General features: G+C 41.9%; 1 protein-coding gene across 1 annotated transcript in view; it reads left to right on the top strand.

Annotated features, from left to right (window-relative positions):
- ABCB10 (ATP binding cassette subfamily B member 10) overlaps positions 1–13093 on the top strand; it is a 31629-nt gene extending 18536 nt beyond the window's left edge. Inside the window, exons 7-13 of the mRNA XM_054576724.1 lie at positions 1715–1810; positions 2913–3122; positions 5086–5165; positions 6328–6508; positions 8974–9017; positions 10750–10784; positions 11249–13093. Coding sequence (XP_054432699.1) covers positions 1715–1810; positions 2913–3122; positions 5086–5165; positions 6328–6508; positions 8974–9017; positions 10750–10784; positions 11249–11480 — 878 coding nt within the window. The 3' untranslated portion in view covers positions 11481–13093. The remainder of the gene's footprint in view (positions 1–1714; positions 1811–2912; positions 3123–5085; positions 5166–6327; positions 6509–8973; positions 9018–10749; positions 10785–11248) is intronic.
- Positions 13094–20398: the final 7305 nt, after the last annotated feature.

Genomic DNA, 20398 nt, shown 5'->3' with positions numbered 1-20398 from the left:
AGGGTACAAAGTTATTACAATGTTCCCTGTGCTGTATATTATATCCTCATGACTTATTTATTTTATAACTGGAAGTTTTTATCTCTTAATTTCCTTCATTTTTTTCACCCCTTCCCTCCACTTGCCTCTGATAACCATCATTTTTTTTGTACCTATGTATCTGTTTCTGTTTTGTTTTTTTAGATTCCACATGTAAGTGAAATCACTTAGTATTTGTCTTTATCTGACTTATTTCACTTAGCATAATACCCTCTAGGTTGGTCCATGTTGTCACAAGTGCTAAAGTTTCGCTGTTCTTTATGGCTAAATAGTATTCCATTGTGTATATATTCTTTACCTATTTATTGGTCAGTGGACACCGAGGATGCTTTCATATCTTGGCTATTGTAAATAATGCTATAATTAACATGGGGGTGCATATATCTTTTTGTATTAGGGTTTTCATTTTCTTTAGATAAATGCTTAGAAGTGGAATTCCTAAGCCATATGGTTATTCTGTAGTTTTGATATATTAAGGACTCTGCAAACTGTGTTCCATAGTGGCTGCACCATTTTATGATCCCACCAACGGTGCTCACAAGTTCCCATTTCTTCACATCCTACCCAATACTTATTATTTGCTGACATTTTAATAATAGCCATTCTGACATGTGTGACATGATATCTCATTGTGGTTTGGATTTGCATTTCCCTGATAATTAGTGATGCTGTGCATCTTTTCATGTCTGTTGGCCATCCGTATGTCTTCTTTGGAGAAATGTTTGTTCAAGTCAGAAAGCCCAGAAATAAACCCACAATCATATGGTTAATTAATATACAACAAGGGAGACAAGAATACGCAATGGGAAAATGACAGTCTCCTCGATAAATGATGTTGGGAAAACCAAATAGATATATGCAAAAAGAAAATAAAAAGAAAGTAGATCACTCTTTTACATCATATATTATACAAAAATAAACTCAAAGTATATTGAAGACTTAAATGTAAGACCTGAAACCATAAAGCTCCTAGAAGAAAATGTAGGCAGTAAACTCTCTTTAACATCAATCTTAGCAATATTATTTTTTTGACAGTCTCCCTGAACAAAGGAAACAAAAGAAAAAAATAAATAGAACTACATCAAATTAAAAAGTTTCTGCACAACAAAGAAAATCATCAATAAAACAAAAAGATAACCCATTGAATGTGACAAAGGAGACTTTAAGAAGAGATTGTTGAAATATTTAACATTACCAAATTTCCTTTTAGTTTTTAGCCTAGTAAAAGTTGAATTTTTGAGTGCCTGAAAAGGAGGCTTGGTTTTAGTGGATATGAATTTAAAATGAATGTTGGGATATTTTATTTTCCTTTTAAGTATAGGATAAGCATTATATTTTATTTATATTGCTGTTTTTGACTAGGTAGAATTTTCTCTGTAACATTGTGATTGTAATTCAGTGGTTGATTAGTTTGGCTATATGTATTTGTAAACTTCCTGATCAACCATTAAATCCTTATTAGAGATCAATGAAATTGGGGGAGGAGAAACTGAAAGAAAACAAGGGTATAAGACAGAGGGAATTCTGAACATGGGGTCCAGGGAGCTGCCTCAGATCCTTTTTTGAAAGTAGCAGGTTTTGTATTAAAAGCAGGTGGTCGCCTGTCCCAGCTGGAAGGGAGTAGCAGGGGTCTGCGTCCTGGCACCAGTGACGGATGTCAGCTTTTCATCTTCAGGTCTGAGCTCTTTCTACTCGGAGCTGATGAAAGGACTGGGCGCCGGGGCTCGCCTCTGGGAGCTCCTTGAGAGAAAGCCCGAGCTTCCTTTCAATGGTGAGTCTGAAATGCCTTTGTTCTTTTTTGCTGGGGTTAAACAAATGCGGCTTTGGACAGGTAGGCCAGCTCCCTGCCCTGCCTGCGAAGGAGAGGCATGATGAGGACGTCATCCCTGTCCCATGGCAAAGAAAGGCTCTGAAGAGGGGTGGGAGGTAAGAGAGGAAGGACAGCTGCTGGCGGGCCCGGGGACGTCCCTGAAAGGATGGGGTGACCACACGGTGCGCCACCCAGTGTTTACCGCCCTGCAGGTGACTTGCTGCCACAGACAGGAGGATGGCAGCCCAGGTGTGCTGATAGAAAGGGCCCTGGACAGTCCACCAGATTTGTTTCCTTAGTGACTTCAGTGTTTGTGTGGGGGACTGGAGGGAAGGAAGAGGCGTCACACATATAAAGGCCCCTAAATTTCTTGGCGTTTGGTTGTCGGGTGGAGAATGCTGATGTTAATTGTCTAGTCTAGCGTTGTCTCCTCCATCCACTGCTTCCTTGGAAGCCAGGGCTCAGGGGAAGTGTCTGTGAGCAGCGCCCACTCTCAAACCCTCACCGACACCTAGGGCCTTGTTAGCGAATACCCAGCATTCTCCGGGATCGTAGGCTGGCGGAAATAAGCCCAAGGTGACACCAGGACAGCCTAGACCCGGATCCCCGCTGGCTCCATGGCTCTGGTACAGTGCCCATGTGTGTATCATTGTTCTCTCAAAACACTGACTGAGAGGAGATGAGATCGACCCCGGGGCAAGGGAGCCACAGGGGCAGCGGCACAGGGAGGCTGGACACTCCCTCCAGGACCTGGTGGCTTGGTCAGGTTGCTCTCTCTGAGCCACAGTGTCCTGTCCGTGGAGCTGCGGCAGTCATTCCCACCCCTCAGGGCTGTGAGGATCAACCAGGACAGCTCGTGCACAGCGCCAGGGACAGAGTGCGTGCGGGGCGGGCTCAGGCTGAGCATGAGACAGAGGCCTTTTCCTGACTTGCCCAGTAGGAGCGCCTACACCAGCACCCGCTGTTGGGGGGGCCGTCGTCTGCAGTCAGACAAGTGGGAACTGAGTTCAGCTGTGACCGTGGTCTTCGCGTTAACTAATTAGTATTCCATCTTATGTTTCAGACGGGCTTGTCTTGAATGAGAAAAGCTTCCAGGGTACTTTGGAGTTTAAGAATGTGCATTTCACCTATCCGGCTCGCCCAGAGATGCCCATATTCCAGGATTTCAGCCTTTCTATCCCATCAGGATCCGTCACTGCGCTGGTCGGCCCCAGTGGCTCTGGCAAATCAACGGTGGTCTCCCTGCTGCTGAGGCTGTATGACCCCGTTTCCGGTGAGTTCACCACACAGTAGGGCAGGAGGACTGTCCGGAGCCCTTTCACTCCTGTGCCCTGAAAAAGGGCCAAGTGATGCAAACGTGCAGTGTGAGAGTTCGGAGTGCCAGAGGCTCTGTTCCCAGGAAGAAATCCCTCCAACAAAGGTGTCCCTTTTCAGGATGTGGCAGCTCACAGAAAAGGCCCTTCAGGCGTTTTGTATGTTTCAGTCAGACCTCAAGTCCTGAGTGACTGCCAGAATTCTTCCTCCTCCTCTCCTACGCGGGGGTCTCTGATGCCCCTCCCAGCACAGGGGCAGGGGAGGCTGCTCAGCAGCCACAAGCGTCACGCCCCGCTTCCCACCAGAGCTGTGGATGGAGTCCAGAGCCCTGGGGAGCTCGCTGGAATCTCGGTGGTTCCTGAGCAAAAAGGATCTGTCACTCAGTGATTCCCATCTCCGTGGCTGCTCCACGGGAGCCTCCTGAGGAAGTCGGCCTTTTCTTAATGGAGTTTTCTCATTCTGGTTTTTATTTTATGTTTAGCCACACTATAGCATCTTTTAGAGCAAAGAACACATTATTTTACTTTTTTATATCCTATTTATTGAGCTATAATTGACATATAACACATTTTAGGTATATGACATTATGATTCGGTAGTTGTATATATTATTGCAAAATGATCACAACATGTCGAGTTTACATCCCTCTCCACACATAGTGACAAGGTTTACATCCTTCTTCATATCAGATCCTCAAGTAGATATTCTGTATGTATTGATTTAATTTTGGGTTGAGAAAACAGTGATATTCTTCAGCAAGAAAACAACTGTTAGTAAAAATCAAATCATGAATTTAAAAAGAGTATGTCTTATTGTCTTTATACCTGTATTTTTTTTGTTTAAAACAATGAGAGAGCTGGTTATGTGCTAGGCAATTGCTTTGACTTGCAGTCTTAACCACAGAGTCACCAGCTGCGTATAATGGGCGCCACTACGCCGTTTGCCTCCAGGGTCACAGCCTTGATTTACTCTTTACTTGCTCTCAATTCTGAGTCTAGAAAAATCCTAGTGAGGTTGTGTAAATAAAGTCAAAATGTTGATTCTCCAGTTTCTTCATCATGGGTGCTCATAGAGTACTTGTACTTTGAAAGGAAGACCTCAGGTTTTTGTCAGCTTAGGAGCGTTTACAGCTGCCTTGTATAATTGCACACCGCTCACTGAGAAGGGGTGGCATTTCTTACGCTTGTCACCGTCGTCACCCAACATTATCGAGGTCCTTTACTGTGCAGAATTAATTCTGTTAGCCAAGGGCAGCGTTTCATCTCGTTATTTAAACGTCCTGCCACAGTGTCCGTCAGGTTCTTCATTTCAGATAACAGGTTCTCCTTCAGCTGAGTTTATGCAGGAAGGGATATTTTAAGGAGTGATAAGAGCTCAGAAATCACTGGCCCAGTTGAACTTCCAGCACACTCCTCAGGACGTCACTGCAGAGCCAGGCCTCTGAGGTAGTCGCTGATGGTGACGTGGTCCGGAGGCTGCAGAGTGGGGCCGCCGCGGTCCTGGGTGCCAGCCTCAAAGCTCGGCCGGCTTTGCTAATACGACACGTCAGGGCTTGCACCTCTTCCACATACATCTCATCCAAGTCAAAGCTCTGCACAGGTGCATCTTCCTGTGGGGCCCTGAGCCGCCCCGGGAAGCTCTCTGCGGCCTCTGCAGGGTGGCGGGCGGGCGGGGTGAGCGCCATGGGCCACCAGCTGACCACTGCAGGGCCAGCAGGTGCGGGGGACCCGGAAGGGCCCTGGGAGCTTGGAGAGCCCATGGTGTATGTTGGTTTAGGTCTGTTTGGAGATTTTGCATACACTTCCAATCTTTTGAAAGCTGAGTCTGGCATTTTCCCACCAGACCCTTTTTGTGTTTACATGAGTCGTTGGCCCTGTGATTCGCTAGTCATGATGCTGTGACTTTCCTTTCCTCTCTGTAAGGAACTATCAGCCTCGATGGCCATGATATCCGTCAGCTAAATCCAGTCTGGCTAAGATCCAAGATTGGGGCCGTGAGTCAGGTAGGAGGAAAGGGGTTTATTTTTATTGTACTTTCTTTTAAAATTGCTTTTGTCCTTTGCTTTTTGCTTGGTCTAGCACCTCTCAAAGGAGAAAGAGCACAAGTTTTCCAGAGGTATTAAACCAGTCTCACAGGGCAGATAGTCTAGGCTGATAGGTGCTGCTGTGTCCTCGAGACCTCTGTCCCCTTATCCAGGCGAAGCATTGACTTCCTGTCAAAAGCTGACACCGACGTGAATTTGTAATGCAGACAGTCTAGAAGATGGGGAGAAACGCTAACTTTTTAGCTTCTTTGGATTCTTCCCCAACTCCCCTTTTTATTACCACCCATACTCTGCTCTTGGGCACAAAGGTTTTTGGCGAAAAACAAGCCTAGACTATGGTAGGAAAGAGCCAGGGTCCCCTTGCAAGAGGTTGCAGTTTCCAAGACAGTGTATTAATGTGATATGGTCACTGTAACGAGGCTGCTTTCATGAGACCGCTTGGTGCAGGGAAATTTAACACAGCTGTTTACGTTTCATTACCAGGCTATGTGCACAGCAGACAGACCCGAGCCCCTGCATCTGCTGAGCTTCCCCTCAGACCTGACCCTGAGTCCCTTCTACTGGGTCAGAGGCAGTGATGGGGGTGGCTCGGTGCTGTCAGGGTATCAGTGGTGCATATTATTTATGGGATGGAGAAAAGCTGGAAGTTTGCTTTTTAGGATCATTCCACAGAGTCAAAATGCCACGTTTCCATCTGGTTTGTGTATATTTCAAATAGTAATGTCCTCAGTGGAAGGAAGGCAGGCAGCTGGAAAACGCAGGTGGGCTTGTGGTCTTCCAGGGCCTCACGATTCCCAAGGAAAGCGAACTTGCATTTATGAAGTGCCTACTGTGTGCCAGGTGCTGTGCGGGCATCTGCTGTGGGAGCTCATTTCCTGTAGTGTGGTAGGAACCACAGATGATAAAATCAATCCTATTTACAGTAATACATGAATTTTTTAATCTGTTGGGAGAATTTATGAAGAATGAAGAAGTAGAACAAAGAAACTAGCATATAGTCTTTGGGAGCAATTTAATAGTTTCTTAGATACAATTACCATACTAAGATCCACAATATTTATTAGACATGTATGATGTTTGTTTTGAAGTTTGCGATAAATGTTTTATTTCCACTTTGTAGGAACCAATTTTGTTTTCTTGCTCAATTGCTGAGAACATTGCTTACGGTGCAGACAACCCTTCCTTGGTGACTGCCGAGCAGATAGAGAAGGTGGCTGAGGTGGCCAACGCAGCCGCTTTCATCCGCAATTTCCCTCAAGGATTCCACACGGTGGTTGGAGAGAAGGGTGTTCTCCTTTCAGGTACCTGTTACTGCTGCTCCGTAGCAAAATTTCTCTGCTCCTAAGACATCCCCAGACATTTCCTGTTGCACTATTCCTTTTTAATCAGGTTTTTGTCCTTTGAGGTTATGAAATTAGGTTTTCCACTTTCTAAAAATCTCTTGCATGTGGACAGCTCCTCAGTTTCCTTCAGTTTTTACCCCAGAGATGTGCCCGAATTCCCGCCTAAAGCAGCCACAGCAGCTTTTCCTCTCACCTGAGAAATGATGTGTTTTGCTAATCGAGATCCTTGAAAACTGTAGAAAACAAGACATACAGGGTGGCAGGGTGATTTGTTCAGGGCGGCCGGGACTGAATCAGGAACAGGATTGAAATTGAAAGAGTTCTTCATTCCCCAGTTTTCACTGTACAGGTTAGGCCAGGGTCGACCAACTTTTTCAAGAAAGGGCCAGAGAGTAAGTAAACATTTTAGGTTTTATGGGCCACATGTAGTCTCCGAACTTAGTATTCCTCTTTGTTGGTTTTTTAAACAGCTGAGTAAAATGTGCCAGCCATTCCTAGTTTGAGGGCCATGCAGACCCTGGCTCAGGCCTGGCCACTGGCGCAGTTTGCGTGGCCTGGGGCCGGACGAACACAAGACGTGCGGTGCGGGCTCGGCCGCCGCTCCTGGGGCTCGGAGCGCATCTGGCGGAGGGGGTCCCTTTTGGATGCCAGACTCTCGGGAGGAAAAGGAAAGATGTTTTCTCTTGCCTTAGAGGCGAGGAGCAGGCTAATGAACAGAACTTAAGGGGAGATGAAGGTTTAACGGGGTAGCTGCAGATTTGGCGTTTCCTTACAAATGTTGAATCGCTCTCCCTCTCAGGACGACGAGCTCCATGGGCAGCGGGGAGGCCTCCCTGTCAGAGCAGGGCCGCCCCAGCTGCTCAACGCTGAACTTTTTCCTTAAAGTGCTGGCCACAAAACATTTCACCCAAAATGTCTGAAGTTTATTGTGTGTGGCTTTTCAAAACTGGGCAGTAGGTGAAAAGTGTTTTTTTAGATTGGGGGAGTTCCAGGAGAAGAGTCACACATTGCTGTGCAACCTGAACTGCGACTGCGCCTCTGAAACGCGTCCCCAGAAGAAAGCCAGCTCGGGCCGCTTGCAGGGACGTTACTGAGCCTCGAGGAGTGGGGTGGGAGCTCCCTGCGCCCTGTTCCCTGCGCCTGTCACCTTCGCTCTTGGAATAGATTCTGTGTGTCCTTCCCGCTGCCCAGATTCTCAAGCCCCATTTTGGAGCAGACTAACCAAAGGCTTCAGTCCACGCCGGCTTCCCAGGAGAAAGGGCATGTATGTGGCAGTAGAAGCCCAGTGCACGGCATGGCACCGAGGGTTTTTTGGAGAAGCGCTGCCTGGCTGAGGTCGGCTGTTAGCAGCTCCACATGTTGCAGCTAGAAATGGCGCACTCGAAATATTGTCATGTCCAGCAATTACTATTAATAAGTACTTTCAGCCAATAACATCAACCAAAAAGGAGTATCTTCATCACCAAAAATGAGACCGAGTTTTCTATACCGAAACAAGTTGAGTCCTTGTTTTCGTTAGGGAAGTGAATCCTAGGTCTGCTCTCCAAGGCTTTCCCAGTTGTCACGCAGGAGTGGTGTCCCCGGGGGCAAAGGAGACAGGGCGACGCAAGACGGGTGAAGGAGGGGAATCATCGGGACTGGCTGCTCACCCTGCTCCTGTCTGCTTTTGCCCCATCTGCAACCTCCGCGCCCCACCCCCTTCGCCCCCGTTGGTTCCCTTGCTTTTAGTAGAAGGCGAGTTTTAGGAAGAGGATTGGTGTGGCGTACTCTACATGTTACCGTACCTGTCACTCACGCACACAAACCGCTCTGTATGCGCCTATCCCCACCCCCCGACCTCCCCCTCCACCCCCGGACGGGGAGACGAAGACAGGAACCCGAGAGTGGCGCTCAGGGGCGGCGCCCTGCACGCCCTCTGCCGGCTGCGCCCGCCGCACCTGCGGGTCTCGCCTGCGGAGCCTGGGCTCCGGGCTTGCGCGCTCTGTTGGAGGTTCTGCCGGGGAGGCAGGCGCCCTGTGCGGGCTCTGGCCCCAGCTCTGAACTCCTCAGCTGCGAGGCCTTGGGCGGGTCATCCTGTGGCTCGCCCGGGGCGTAGTTTTCATCATCGGGCAGAAAAAGGGGGCAGTAACAGGATCTACTTCATGGGATTTTTCAAAAACTAAGATAATGTGTATAATACATTAAGAAAATGCCTGGTACATAGGAACACCTCAGTTAATGTTAGCTATGATAATAATTGTTTTTAATTTTGAGGTTAATGAGACAATGTATTTACAAACAGGTTTCTGTTCTACCACCTACCTTAGCTATGACTAACTGGAAGAAGCGACCTTCAAGTTACCACATGGCTTGCTGGAAAAGCCAATTAATAAGAATTTTTTGTGAAGGCTTTCAGTTGTTTTAAAAAATACTGTCTTTGTCAGGTGGGCAGAAGCAGCGGATTGCAATTGCCCGGGCCCTGCTTAAGGTAAGGCCTTTTGTTGCGGTTTTTAATTAGAGACTTTGTAATTTGTAACTTACTATTTTTCTTCTGTCTTTTTGGAAGGGGAGGGTAGACACTTGGTTGACAGTTCTGGGGAAAGATGAGGGAGAACTGCCATGGAGTGCGTGTTGTCCACATTTAACACACGTTCCTTGGGCACTAGGAGGCCGGCGCCGCGCGGGCGTTGGCAGGGCAGGACGAGTCCCACTCGTCGGCCTCCGGCGCGGAGCGCCCAGTCCTGCCAGTGCGGCCGCGCGCACGTCACAGCATCGGACCAGCGCACGAGGCTCACCTGTATGACCCGTAATCCACGGCTAGACCGAATAATGCGGACTTAGGATACCTGTACAGGATTTCTAAGAGGAGAGGGAAAAGCCATTTTAGCTGAAAGGCAGACATTGTATTTTTAGGAAATGATAGTCTTCCCCTTTGTTATTTAACTACTCTTCTTGGATGTATAGATGATTTTTTAAAAGAAAAAGAAAAGCTTTATCGAAGCATAACTCGCATGCTATAAAGTTCACCAGTTTTATATGTACTTTCATTGACTTTTAGTAAATTTATAGTTATTCAGCCATCCACAATCAAAACAAAAAAAGAACATTTCTTCTTCTTCTTTTTAAGAGCATTTCCGTCACCCTATAAAGGACTCCTGGGGCCCATTTATAGCCTTTCCCCATTCCCAGCCCCAGCCTCAGGCCACCATTAAGCTGCTTTCTGTCTGGATTTGCCTTTCTGGACATTTCAGAGAAATGGAATCTGACAAAATATGGTCACTTGCATCTCGCCTCTGTCACTTGCACAATGTTTTTGAGGTTCCTCCAAGCCGCAGCCCATACCAGAACTCTGTTCCTTCCTGAGTAGTAGTCCCCGGTGTGGCTCTCTCATGATTTGTTTATCCATCCACCGGTTGGTGAACATTTGAGTTGTTTCCAGTTTGGGGCCATTGAGAATGAATAATGCTGCTGTGAATGAACAGTGTAAAAGGTTTTGTGTGGACATGTTTGCACTTCTTGTAATAAACTTCTAGGCAAAGCTAGAATTTAATGTGTTATATACATCAGCTTACTCTTATTTTTTTTTTGTTTCATGTAATACTCCCAACTAAATTATAAGCAGGACCTTGAGAGTCTAGACACTATTTTAGTCGCTATAGATCCCCCCTCACACTGGTGGTTGATTGGCCAGCAGGAAAGAACTGCACTAGGAACAAGACCCAGCCCAGTGATTACTGTGATAATAGTTTCAAGTCCCCTCTAACTCTGTCACTTATCTGCTTATCTCAGACACTTACAGTTTTCTTGTAGCAGTTTATTTTGATATAATTCACATACTATACTATTCATCCATTAAAAGGGTACAGTTCAATGGGTTTCAGTGTATCCACCATACTAACCAAATTTAGAACATTGTCATCATCCCCAAAGAGACTCCAAGCTCTTCAGCAGCCACACATACACCCCTCCCTTCTTTCCCCCTCGACCGGGCCCCAGGTAACCACTGATCTACTTTGTGTCTCTATAGAGGTGCCTGCTCTGGACTCTTCCTATAGAGTCATACAATAGGTAGCATTTTGTGTCTGGCTTATTCATTTAACAGAATGTTTTCAAGATTCATTCATATTGTATCACGTACAGTACTTCGTTTATTTTAATTACTGAAAGTTTGTGTTTTGCTAATAAAATTATGTTTTCTCTTTAATGTTTTTCTTTTTCAGAATCCCAAAATTCTTCTCCTGGATGAAGCAACCAGGTAAGGATATCTTAATACCATGTGTAATTGTATTAAACAAAATTCTTCCTTTATCAATGACTTATTTTTCTGTACTTCACAGTGTGACAGCTGAAAATGTCATTTCCCCCTACATTTTAAAGGGACTGAGTCTGAATTGATAATGACAGTTGGGAGGCAGTGGACAGGCTGAGCCCTGAGTTGAGTGTTCTAGTTCCAGTACAGACACATTTGTGATGACTCCCTAATCACTCTCATCGGCTACAGTGCAGACATTTTTCTACTTACGTGACAGTAGTTCTATAGAAATCTAGAGTCCCAATCTTCTTTTTTTAATAGTGTCTTTATAATATAAAAGTAGAAGACCCAAGAAGTTACAATTCTATCACACAGAAAATTCACTGTGTGTGTAACAGGAAATACATGAGTACACAGTATGCATGACTCTGACGTCTTTGCTTTCTCACGTGGTTTTCCTGTTTAAGTGCTTTGGATGCCGAGAATGAGTACCTTGTACAAGAAGCTCTAGATCGACTAATGGAGGGAAGAACAGTGTTAATTATTGCCCATCGTCTGTCTACCATCAAGAATGCTAACATGGTGGCTGTTCTTGACCAAGGAAAAATTATTGAATGTGGGAAACATAAAGAACTGCTTTTAAAACCAGATGGGTTATACAGAAAGTTAATGAACAAACAAAATATTATTTCAGCTTAAAGAAGCAATTACTGAATTGAATATGAGAGACTTTGAAGCAAAACAGCATTGTTGGGGGGGGAACTTAGAGATGGTATGGAATCTGTAAATCATACTTCAAGTTATTTGAAATATACCTATTTTTCCCAAAGTGTATAAACTATTATTTTGAGATGTACCTATTCTCAAGACCTTTTTATTCAGAGTTTTAATAATTATAACTTTCTAAATGTCTATAGCAATGAAGTTATTTTCAAGTTTTGTACTTTCTTTTACCTTGGAATATTTTAATATAGCATGACACCTCCTTTTTGTTTTTACCTGCTGTTATACATTGAAGTTATTGTCAAATGACAACTTTTAAAAGGGAATTATAAATAAACAGCCTAATTATTTTAGGCCAGCTTGCCAATCACTGTGTAATTCTCTTGGTAGTATTCTACCAACTTTGGGTCGTATGTTACTAGGTAGCAAAATAGAAGATGAAAATCCAATTGTTTCTTTTATCCTCATATACTCATGAAGCACACCTGAGTATTATATATGCAAAAAGGGGACATTTATATTTTCCATCTCTTGTGTCTTCAAAGATGTGAGAGTTTAGGAGCATGTGCCCCTCTGGGATGAGCCTGTGTTTGGATGTGTAAGGTTTGTAACATTTTTGGCACATGAGAGCCTGATGAGTTTTAAAGGGGGAAGAAGAAGCCCCATCTCTGGCCAGGAAATCTTCTGTTTTCATTATTCACACACGTCTTTCTATGAGCACTGCGGGGAGTGAGGCATGAGCTGCCAGGTATCATCAAGAAGGATGTAAAAATGGATTTTACATTATGCTAAGACATGTTTTGAAAATTATATTTAAAAAATTGATAATACGTAACCCAAATTTTACAGCCTTTTATCAGTTATTTAAATACTTTTGAAATTTCATTTAATGAGGCTAAAATCTGAATAATGTAACTGTAATTTTCAATCTTAAAACATTTTTAAAATGTTTAGAAGTTCTTGCTATTCTACGGAATATCAACAAACTTTAAGAACTTGTCAATCTTCTGAAATAGGACATTAATAATCCTTTTTAAACCTTATGATTATAGTTTTATTCACCTTAATGTCTCAAAATTCCCAAAGCAATGCTGACAGCCATTAGATTTGCCATACTTCCTGCGAGCGCTGTGGATTTGCTGTTGCCGCAAGGAAAAGTGCCCTTTGAGCGCTGCTGACAGCAGGCCTGAGAGCCAGCTGTGTCGATAGAATTAAAACGGAAGTTTCCTCCTGTCCTTGGTAATCATTCGTTTCCTGGTTACACTGGAAGAAGAAGCCACTATTTCATGATAAGCATGGAGTAATATATTTCATTCTACGTAAGGAAATTTATCAGTGAATAAAATGAATAAAGGAACTGTGTTTTTTGAATTAGTAAACAGTACATCTGTGACAATCATTTTAACAGTTTACTTGTAGTCTTTAAACAGTTTGCTATTATGGTGTGCTTCAAGAAGGCAAACAGAACACAATTACAAGGTCGGATCTGAAAGAAATCTCTTTGTGCCATAGCAGAATTTACAAAGTTGAACCTGATTATATTTTATTTTCTAATACAAGATGTTCAGTGTGTCTTTAACATTTATATTGTGGATTAAAATTTATAGTGAACTTTATCTTTGTCACTTCTTTCTTGTTTTTGCTATCTTCTATTAAATTTATTGGGGTGACACTGATTAACAGCATCGTATAAGTTGGAAGTGTACAATTCTGTAACACCTCATCTGTGTGCTGCATTGTGTGTTCCCCACCCAAAGCTACTCTCCCTCCATCAGCATAAATTGACTCCTTTTACCCTCTTCCCCTTCCCCTCACCCCACTTTGCTTCTAGTAACCACCCTCCCGTGGCCTGTATCTATGACTTTGTTGATTTTTTTTGCCTTGTGTCTGTACTAGTTTACATTCCCACCAGCAGTGAATGAGAGTTCATTTTTCCCCTTACCCTCTCCAACACTTGTTACTTTCTCATCTTACTGATAATAGCCATTGTAACGGGTGTGAAGTGGTATCTCATTGTGGTTTTATTTTCATTTCCCTTATAGATAGTGAAGCTGAGCATCTTTTTTATATATCTTTTGAGTATTTGTATGTATTCTTGTGGAAAGTGACTGTTCAGGTCCTCTGCCCATTTTTGTTAAAATTGTATGAGTTCTTAATATGTTTTGGATATTAGCCTGTTATCAGAGGTATTATTTGCAAATATCTTCTCCTATTCAGTTGGTTGTGTTTTTCTTTGGTTGATGGTATCTTTTGCTGTGCAGAAGCTTTTTAGTTCGATGTAGTCCTATTAACTTACTTTTGCTTTTATTTCCCTTGCCTTTGATTTCAAGTTCATAAAATCCTATTTGAGACCAAGGTTCATAAGTTTAGAACTGTTTTATTTTTCAGACACTGAATTTACTTGACTAATATTATTTTATGCATTTGGTATAGTCTATTTTTTATTTGAAAAAGGACATGCATGTTAAAATAGTTCTGATAGAAATTTTTTATAAATGTAACTTAAAAAAATCAAACCTTGTATGGTTAGTGAGGGATGTTTAAAACACTCAGCATACATTTCTCTTTTTTAAGTTTTTAGATTAGAAATAGAACTGTTTTATTCTATGTATTTTTATTGTTTCAGGTCTTATATTTAGGTCTTTAATCTATTTTGCATTAATTTTTGTTTATGATATCAAATAGCAGTCTAGTTTTCTTCCTTTGCATGTAGCTTTCCAGTTTTCCCATTTATTGAGGAGGATTTCTTTTCTCCATTGCATATTTTTGGCTCCTTTGTCAAAAGTTAGTTGCCCATGTATATACGTGCGAGTTTATTTCTGGGCTCTCAATTTTGTACCATTGTTCTGTGTGTCTGTTTTTCTGCCAATACGATACCGCTTTTTATTATTGTAGCTTTGTAGTAAAATTTGAAGTTAGGGAATGTGATACTTCTGACTTCATTTGTTTTTCTCATGATTACTTTGGCTGATCAGGGTTCCATACAAATTTGATGATTTTTTGTCCTATTTCTTTGAAAAATACTATTGGGATTTTGTTGGGGATTGCATTGAATCTGTATATTGCTTTAATTACTGTGGCCATTTTGACTATGTTCAATCTTGCAAACCATGAACATAGAATATCTTTCCATTTCTTTGTGTCTTCTTCCACTTTTTTCAACAGCGTCTTATAGTGTTCAATGTACAGCTCCTTTACATATTTCGTCAAGTTTATTCCTAGGTATTTGATTATTTTTGTTGCAACTGCAAATGGAACTGTTTCATTTTTTTCCCTAATATTTTATTGTTAGTATATAGGAATGCAATAGATTTTTGTACATTGATTTCATATCCTGCAACCTTGCTGTATTTGTTTATTGTTTCTAATAGCTTTTTAGTGGCATCTTTAGAGTTTTATATATAAATAATTATGTCATACATCTGAAACTAATACAAAATACTAGATGTAAAGTGTAATTGAAAAATATTTTAAGAAAGAAATATTTGTAGATTATAAAAAAGAATCATGTCATCTAGAGCAAAGAGTGATGATTTTTCTTCATTCCTAGTTTGGGTGCCTTTTATTTCTTTCTCTTACCTGACTTCTCTGGGTAGGACCTCCAGCATTATGTTGAATAATAATGGTTGAGAATGGGCATCCTTATCTTGTTCCTGGTCTTAGAGGAAAAGCTTTCAGTTTTTCACCATTGAATATGATACTCGCTGAGGGTTTGTCATATATGGGCTTTGTTATGTCAAAGTACTTTCCTTCTATATCCATTTATTGTTTTAATCATGAATGGATGTTGTAACTTGTCAAGTGCTTTTTCTGCATCTATTAATATGATCATATGATATTTATCCTTTATTTTGTTAATGTGATGTATCACAATCAATTTGCATATGTTGAACCATTCTTATGCGTGTGGAATGAACCCCATTTGATTTTTTTTAATGTGTTATATTTGATTTGCTAGTATTTTGTTTAGGGTTTTGCATCTATATTCATCAGAGATACTGGTCTATAATTTTGTTTTTGTGTTTGTCTTTGCCAGGTTTTGGTATCAGGGTTATGTTGGCCTCATAAAATGAGTTAGGAAGTATTGCCTCTTCAGTTTTTTGGAAGAGTTTGAGAAGGATAGGTATTAAATCTTCTTGAAATGTTTCGTAGACTTCACTAGTGAAACCGTCTGCTCCTGGGCTTCTACTTTTTGATGACTGTTTCAATTCCGTACTGTTGACCAATCTATATAGATTTTCCAGTTCTTCATGGTTCAGTCTAGGAAAGTTATATATTTCTAAGAACTTGTCCATTTTTGCTAGGTTATCGAACTTGATGGCATATAGCCTTTTATGGTATTCTTGTATAGTGCTTTGTATTTCTATATAGTCTGTTGTAACTCCTCTTTCATTTTTTATTTTGTTTGAATTTTTTTTAAGTGAGTCTAGTGAAAGGTTTGTCAATTTTATTATTCCTTTCAAAGAACCAGCTCTTTGTTTTATTAATTTCTCTATTGTCTTTTTGTTCTCCATTTCACTTAATTCTGCTCTGGTTTTTATTACTTCCTTCCTTCTACTGATTTTGGGCTTTGTTTGTTCTTTTTACTTCTTCATTGTGAAATGTTAGCCTGTGTATTTGAGATTTTTCTTATTCCCCAAGGTGAGTATGTCATGCTGTAAACTTCCTTCTTATTACCACTTCTGCTGCATCACTCAAAATTTGATGTGTCATATAGTCATTCTCATTTGCCTCTATGTATCTTTTAGGGATCTTTTATTTCTTCTTTGACCCAGTCTTTGTTTAATAGCATGTTGTGTTTTTTTAAGGTTTTATTTACTTATTTTTAGAGAGAGGGCACAGAGAGCCATTGAAGGATGATATGTATGTTCATATAAGCAATTTAGGAAATAAGCAAAAAAGAAGAAAACTTAAATTATCTGAAATCCTACATGTGAAGATAAAATTGCACATCATGAGTTTAGCATTGTGGTGACTACCCTCTCAGGCTTACCTTTATGTGCAAGGTCTTCTTGTGAACTTGGACCCGACTGGTTCCCTAGAAATAATCACAAATTAAACCATTACAGGCCACACCCTTGTAATGCACTTTTATAAAGTAGAGCTCCATTTTGGGAAGTCCATTTTATTCCACAAAAATGGCAAAGTTGTTAGAAAATAAATAAAAACAAACATTACAAAACTAAGTATATTAATGAAAAAAGTATGTGAAAACTACATTGTCAGTATTCCTTTAGGAGCTTTTTGTTTTTTGCATGTTTTCCATATCTGAAGCATCATGGTGTCACTCAGCTCATTCAGTAAACATGTACTGGCCCTGGCCGGGCAGCTCAGTTGGTTAGAGCATCATGCCAACACGCGGAGCTTGCAGCTTGATCCCTGAGCAGGGCACACACGAGAAGCAACCAGTGAATGCGTGAATAAGTGGAACAACTGATGTCCCCCCCCTTTCTCTCTCTCAAAATCAATACATTTAACAGATAAATAAACAAGCATTGCACGTCTTCTGTCTTGTTAGGTCCTGTGCTCGGTTCTGGTTGTGTCATCCTCACAGAGTGGGTGCAGGGGTCAGCAAACTGGCTCATTTTTACAGTTTTAAATAATTTTTAAGAATCAAAGGAAAAATATTTCAAGACACATAAAAGGTCCATGAAATTCAAATTTCAGCATCCATAATGTGAGTTTTATTGGCACAGAGAAGCATTCATTCATGAGCAGTTGCAGCAGCAGCCTGCAAGCCAGAGACGCTTCCTCTCTGGCCCTCAACAGCAGGCGCCTGCTGACGCCAGAACCGGTGAGAACAATACGGCTCCTCACTGCCCGAAGGACGTTGACACCACACGGGACTTTAGAATTCCGTGGAAAAGTTCCATTGCCATTTAGAATTAGATAAATACCTTGAAAATGATTGGCCATGGGTAATTTCCATAATGAGTTTTTTTTTTTTTTTAAGATTTTATTTATTTTTTGGAAGGGACAAGAAAAAGAGGGAGAGAAACATCCATCGGCTTCAGGTACCCTGATCAGGAATCAAACTGGTGACCTTTTGCTTTGCAAGACAACACCCAGTCCACTAGGCCACACCAGCCAGAGCCATGAGTTCCCCTGCATTTCCACTTTAATAACAGGACACAATTCTGGCTATTTTCATGTGGATTGCAAGGATTACTCCCACATAAATCAAAGTTCGGCCTTACTTGAAAGGGCAGTGTTTTAGGAAGGGTGTTCAGAGGGGAGGCTCATCCTCACGTTGAGATTCCCATGCACATACACATGCCTATACTTGTGAGATATCTTCATTTTATAATTATAAAACAAAAATGGATGTATATGGGGCATGCCATTTTTTTTAACCAATCCACTTTTCTTATTTGAAAACAGAATATTTTCCTACATCTTTTAAGTATTCATTACACACATCCACATGTATTCTTTTTTAACCATACTGCATTCTGTAATGTGAATATACTATAAGACTATTGTTGGCTATTTATCTTAGTTCCTATATTCTTTGCTGTTATGAACAATCTATCAATATAGCTTTGTTATGATTTCTTTCAGATAAACTTCTAAAAGTGAAATTGCCTTGTTTAAAGAGCATATAAGATTTTTTATTTTTTTAAAGTATATTTTATTGGTTATACTATTACCATTACCCCATTTTTCTCCCCTTTATTCCCCTCCGTACTGCACCCCCCCTTCCACCAGCATCCCCCCCCCCTTAGTTCATATCCATGGATCATACATACAAGGTTTTTTTTATCATCCTCTTAAAAAATTATACAAATTCATGATCCCACCAGAAGTGTGTAAGATGATACATATTTCCCCATAACCTTTCAACACGAGCTATTTTCATTTTTTAAAACATTCCTGCTAGTTCAGTGGGCAGACAGACAGTGCTGATGGGTTTAATTTGCATTTCTCTAATTGCTAGTGAATTGAAGATCTCTTCATGTGTTTTGGTCATTTCTAGTCTTTGATCTAATGCCATCACGCCCTTCCAACTTTTCCATTTTTCTATTGGGGTAGCTTGCTTTCTCATGCTTTAAAGAGTTATTATTTTATTGGAAATGTTTTTTCTTCAGCTTGTTTGCCTTTCTGTTTGTTTTTGAACATCCCCAAGGGGAGTCCTATCTGCAATATATTATGTATTGCTCACAAGTGGGTTCTACTAGTAATTTAACAGAAGCTTAACAAGGTGACACAGATAGTAAATAGCAGAGGTGGGATTTAAAGCAAGTCCCATTTCAATTCCTGAGTCTATACACTCTCTCAATGACAGCACCAGTGGTTCTCACAAAGTGGCCCCCACACAGCGCCACAGCATCACAGCACCTGGGCACCTGTTAGAAGAGCCAATGCTCGAGCCTCAGGCCCAGGCCTCCCCAGTCAGACACTCTGAGGACAGGACTCAGCAAGCCAGCCTCGGCCCTCCAGGTGATGCTTAAGCGTGACAGCCACTGCCCTGGTCTATCTGTTCTCCTAGATTTCTAGTGTAAGCAACTACAATAGATAAAATAAGGTTTAAAAAAAAAAAGGCAGCCACTAGGAAAAAGTAGAGTACTGAGGCGTCATAAAGAAGTACACATGCTGTCCCTAGGCATAGGTCCCGAATATCTTCTGTCCCACCCACGACCTACACCAGGAGGCTGACCTCCATGGACCGTACTAGTGTCCTCCTCCCTCATCTCTAGATGCGAGGCCACAGCTCTGTTAGGTGGCCCTGTTTCTCAGGTTCTGGGGACCCCTCCCTTTCTCATCCTATCTGTTGTTAGGAGCCTCAGGGCTCTGCACTATCCCGAAGATTTCTTTACTAAACTCCCTTAACCACCCAGTGTGAGGGTGCTCTTTCCTCTAGGATTTTGTTTGAGACAGCTGACAAGTCCCTTCATGACCACTCCTCATTTCTCCAGTCTCCTCTCCTTTTAGTCCTTTGAGGTTCGTTGGTTGGTTTAAAGCCCCTGGAATGCACCAAGCTCTTTGCTGCTTCAGGACCTTTGCCTGAGCAACCTCTGCTTAAAACACTGTTCGTCCTGTTCTCTGCCTACCTCCTGCTTCATGTCTTGGCTTAATCAGCCTCTTCTCCCAGAGGCTGTCGTAGATCTCCCTCCAATTAGGCACCCCCAGTTAATTCCCCATCATACACGCTGCTCTCTTCTTTCATAGCACATGTCTTGGTTTATAGTTTATACTTGTGTTCATTTGTTCAGTATCTGTCTTTCTCACTGGTCTGGGGCCCATGCCTGTTTTGTCTACAAACTGTAACACCTCTGACATGGCCTGGCACATGGTGGGTACTCATTAAATTCATAATGAATGAATGACATAGTGCTGTTCACCCTCCGTCCTTCAATAGTCATACACCCGGACTCCAGGGAAGTTCCTGCTCATAGGCGCTGACAGATCGCATCTTTTAGAACTAAATGGTGGGCAAACCACTGACCAGCCCAACAAAGCTCAGGAACAAATTTATCCCAGCAACACCCTCTCACACATGACTCATCTCCATTTCACTGCCTCCTTCCCAAGTGAAAATGAAACAAGGAGCAAATGCACTGGGCTCTAAGAATTCTAAGACTCAAAAACAAGCTGCAAAGTAGGGTTATAAACCTATGTGGGCAAAGGAGCAAGGCAGCTTGCCTATAGAACCTTCAAGTAGTGGCTGTGCAGATGCTCTTAATGTACACAAAAAATGGCTCCCTGGGGAAACGTCAACAAGTGACACACTGTGTTCTCCCACAGGGATATGCAGTGTTTACTTGTCCCTTCCCTTATTTCAACACATACAGGGTGGGGCAAAAGTAAGTTTGCAGTTCTTATCGGAAATACTATAATAATAATAATAATAATAATACAGGAATACACTCTGTATTCACATACAACTGTAAGCC

The sequence above is a fragment of the Pteronotus mesoamericanus genome, unplaced genomic scaffold, assembly GCF_021234165.1.
Source record: "Pteronotus mesoamericanus isolate MK-2021 breed Mesoamerican mustached bat unplaced genomic scaffold, CSHL_Meso_final contig_347, whole genome shotgun sequence".
Taxonomy (NCBI): domain Eukaryota; kingdom Metazoa; phylum Chordata; class Mammalia; order Chiroptera; family Mormoopidae; genus Pteronotus; species Pteronotus mesoamericanus.
This window is presented reverse-complemented; position numbering and strand designations above follow the sequence as displayed.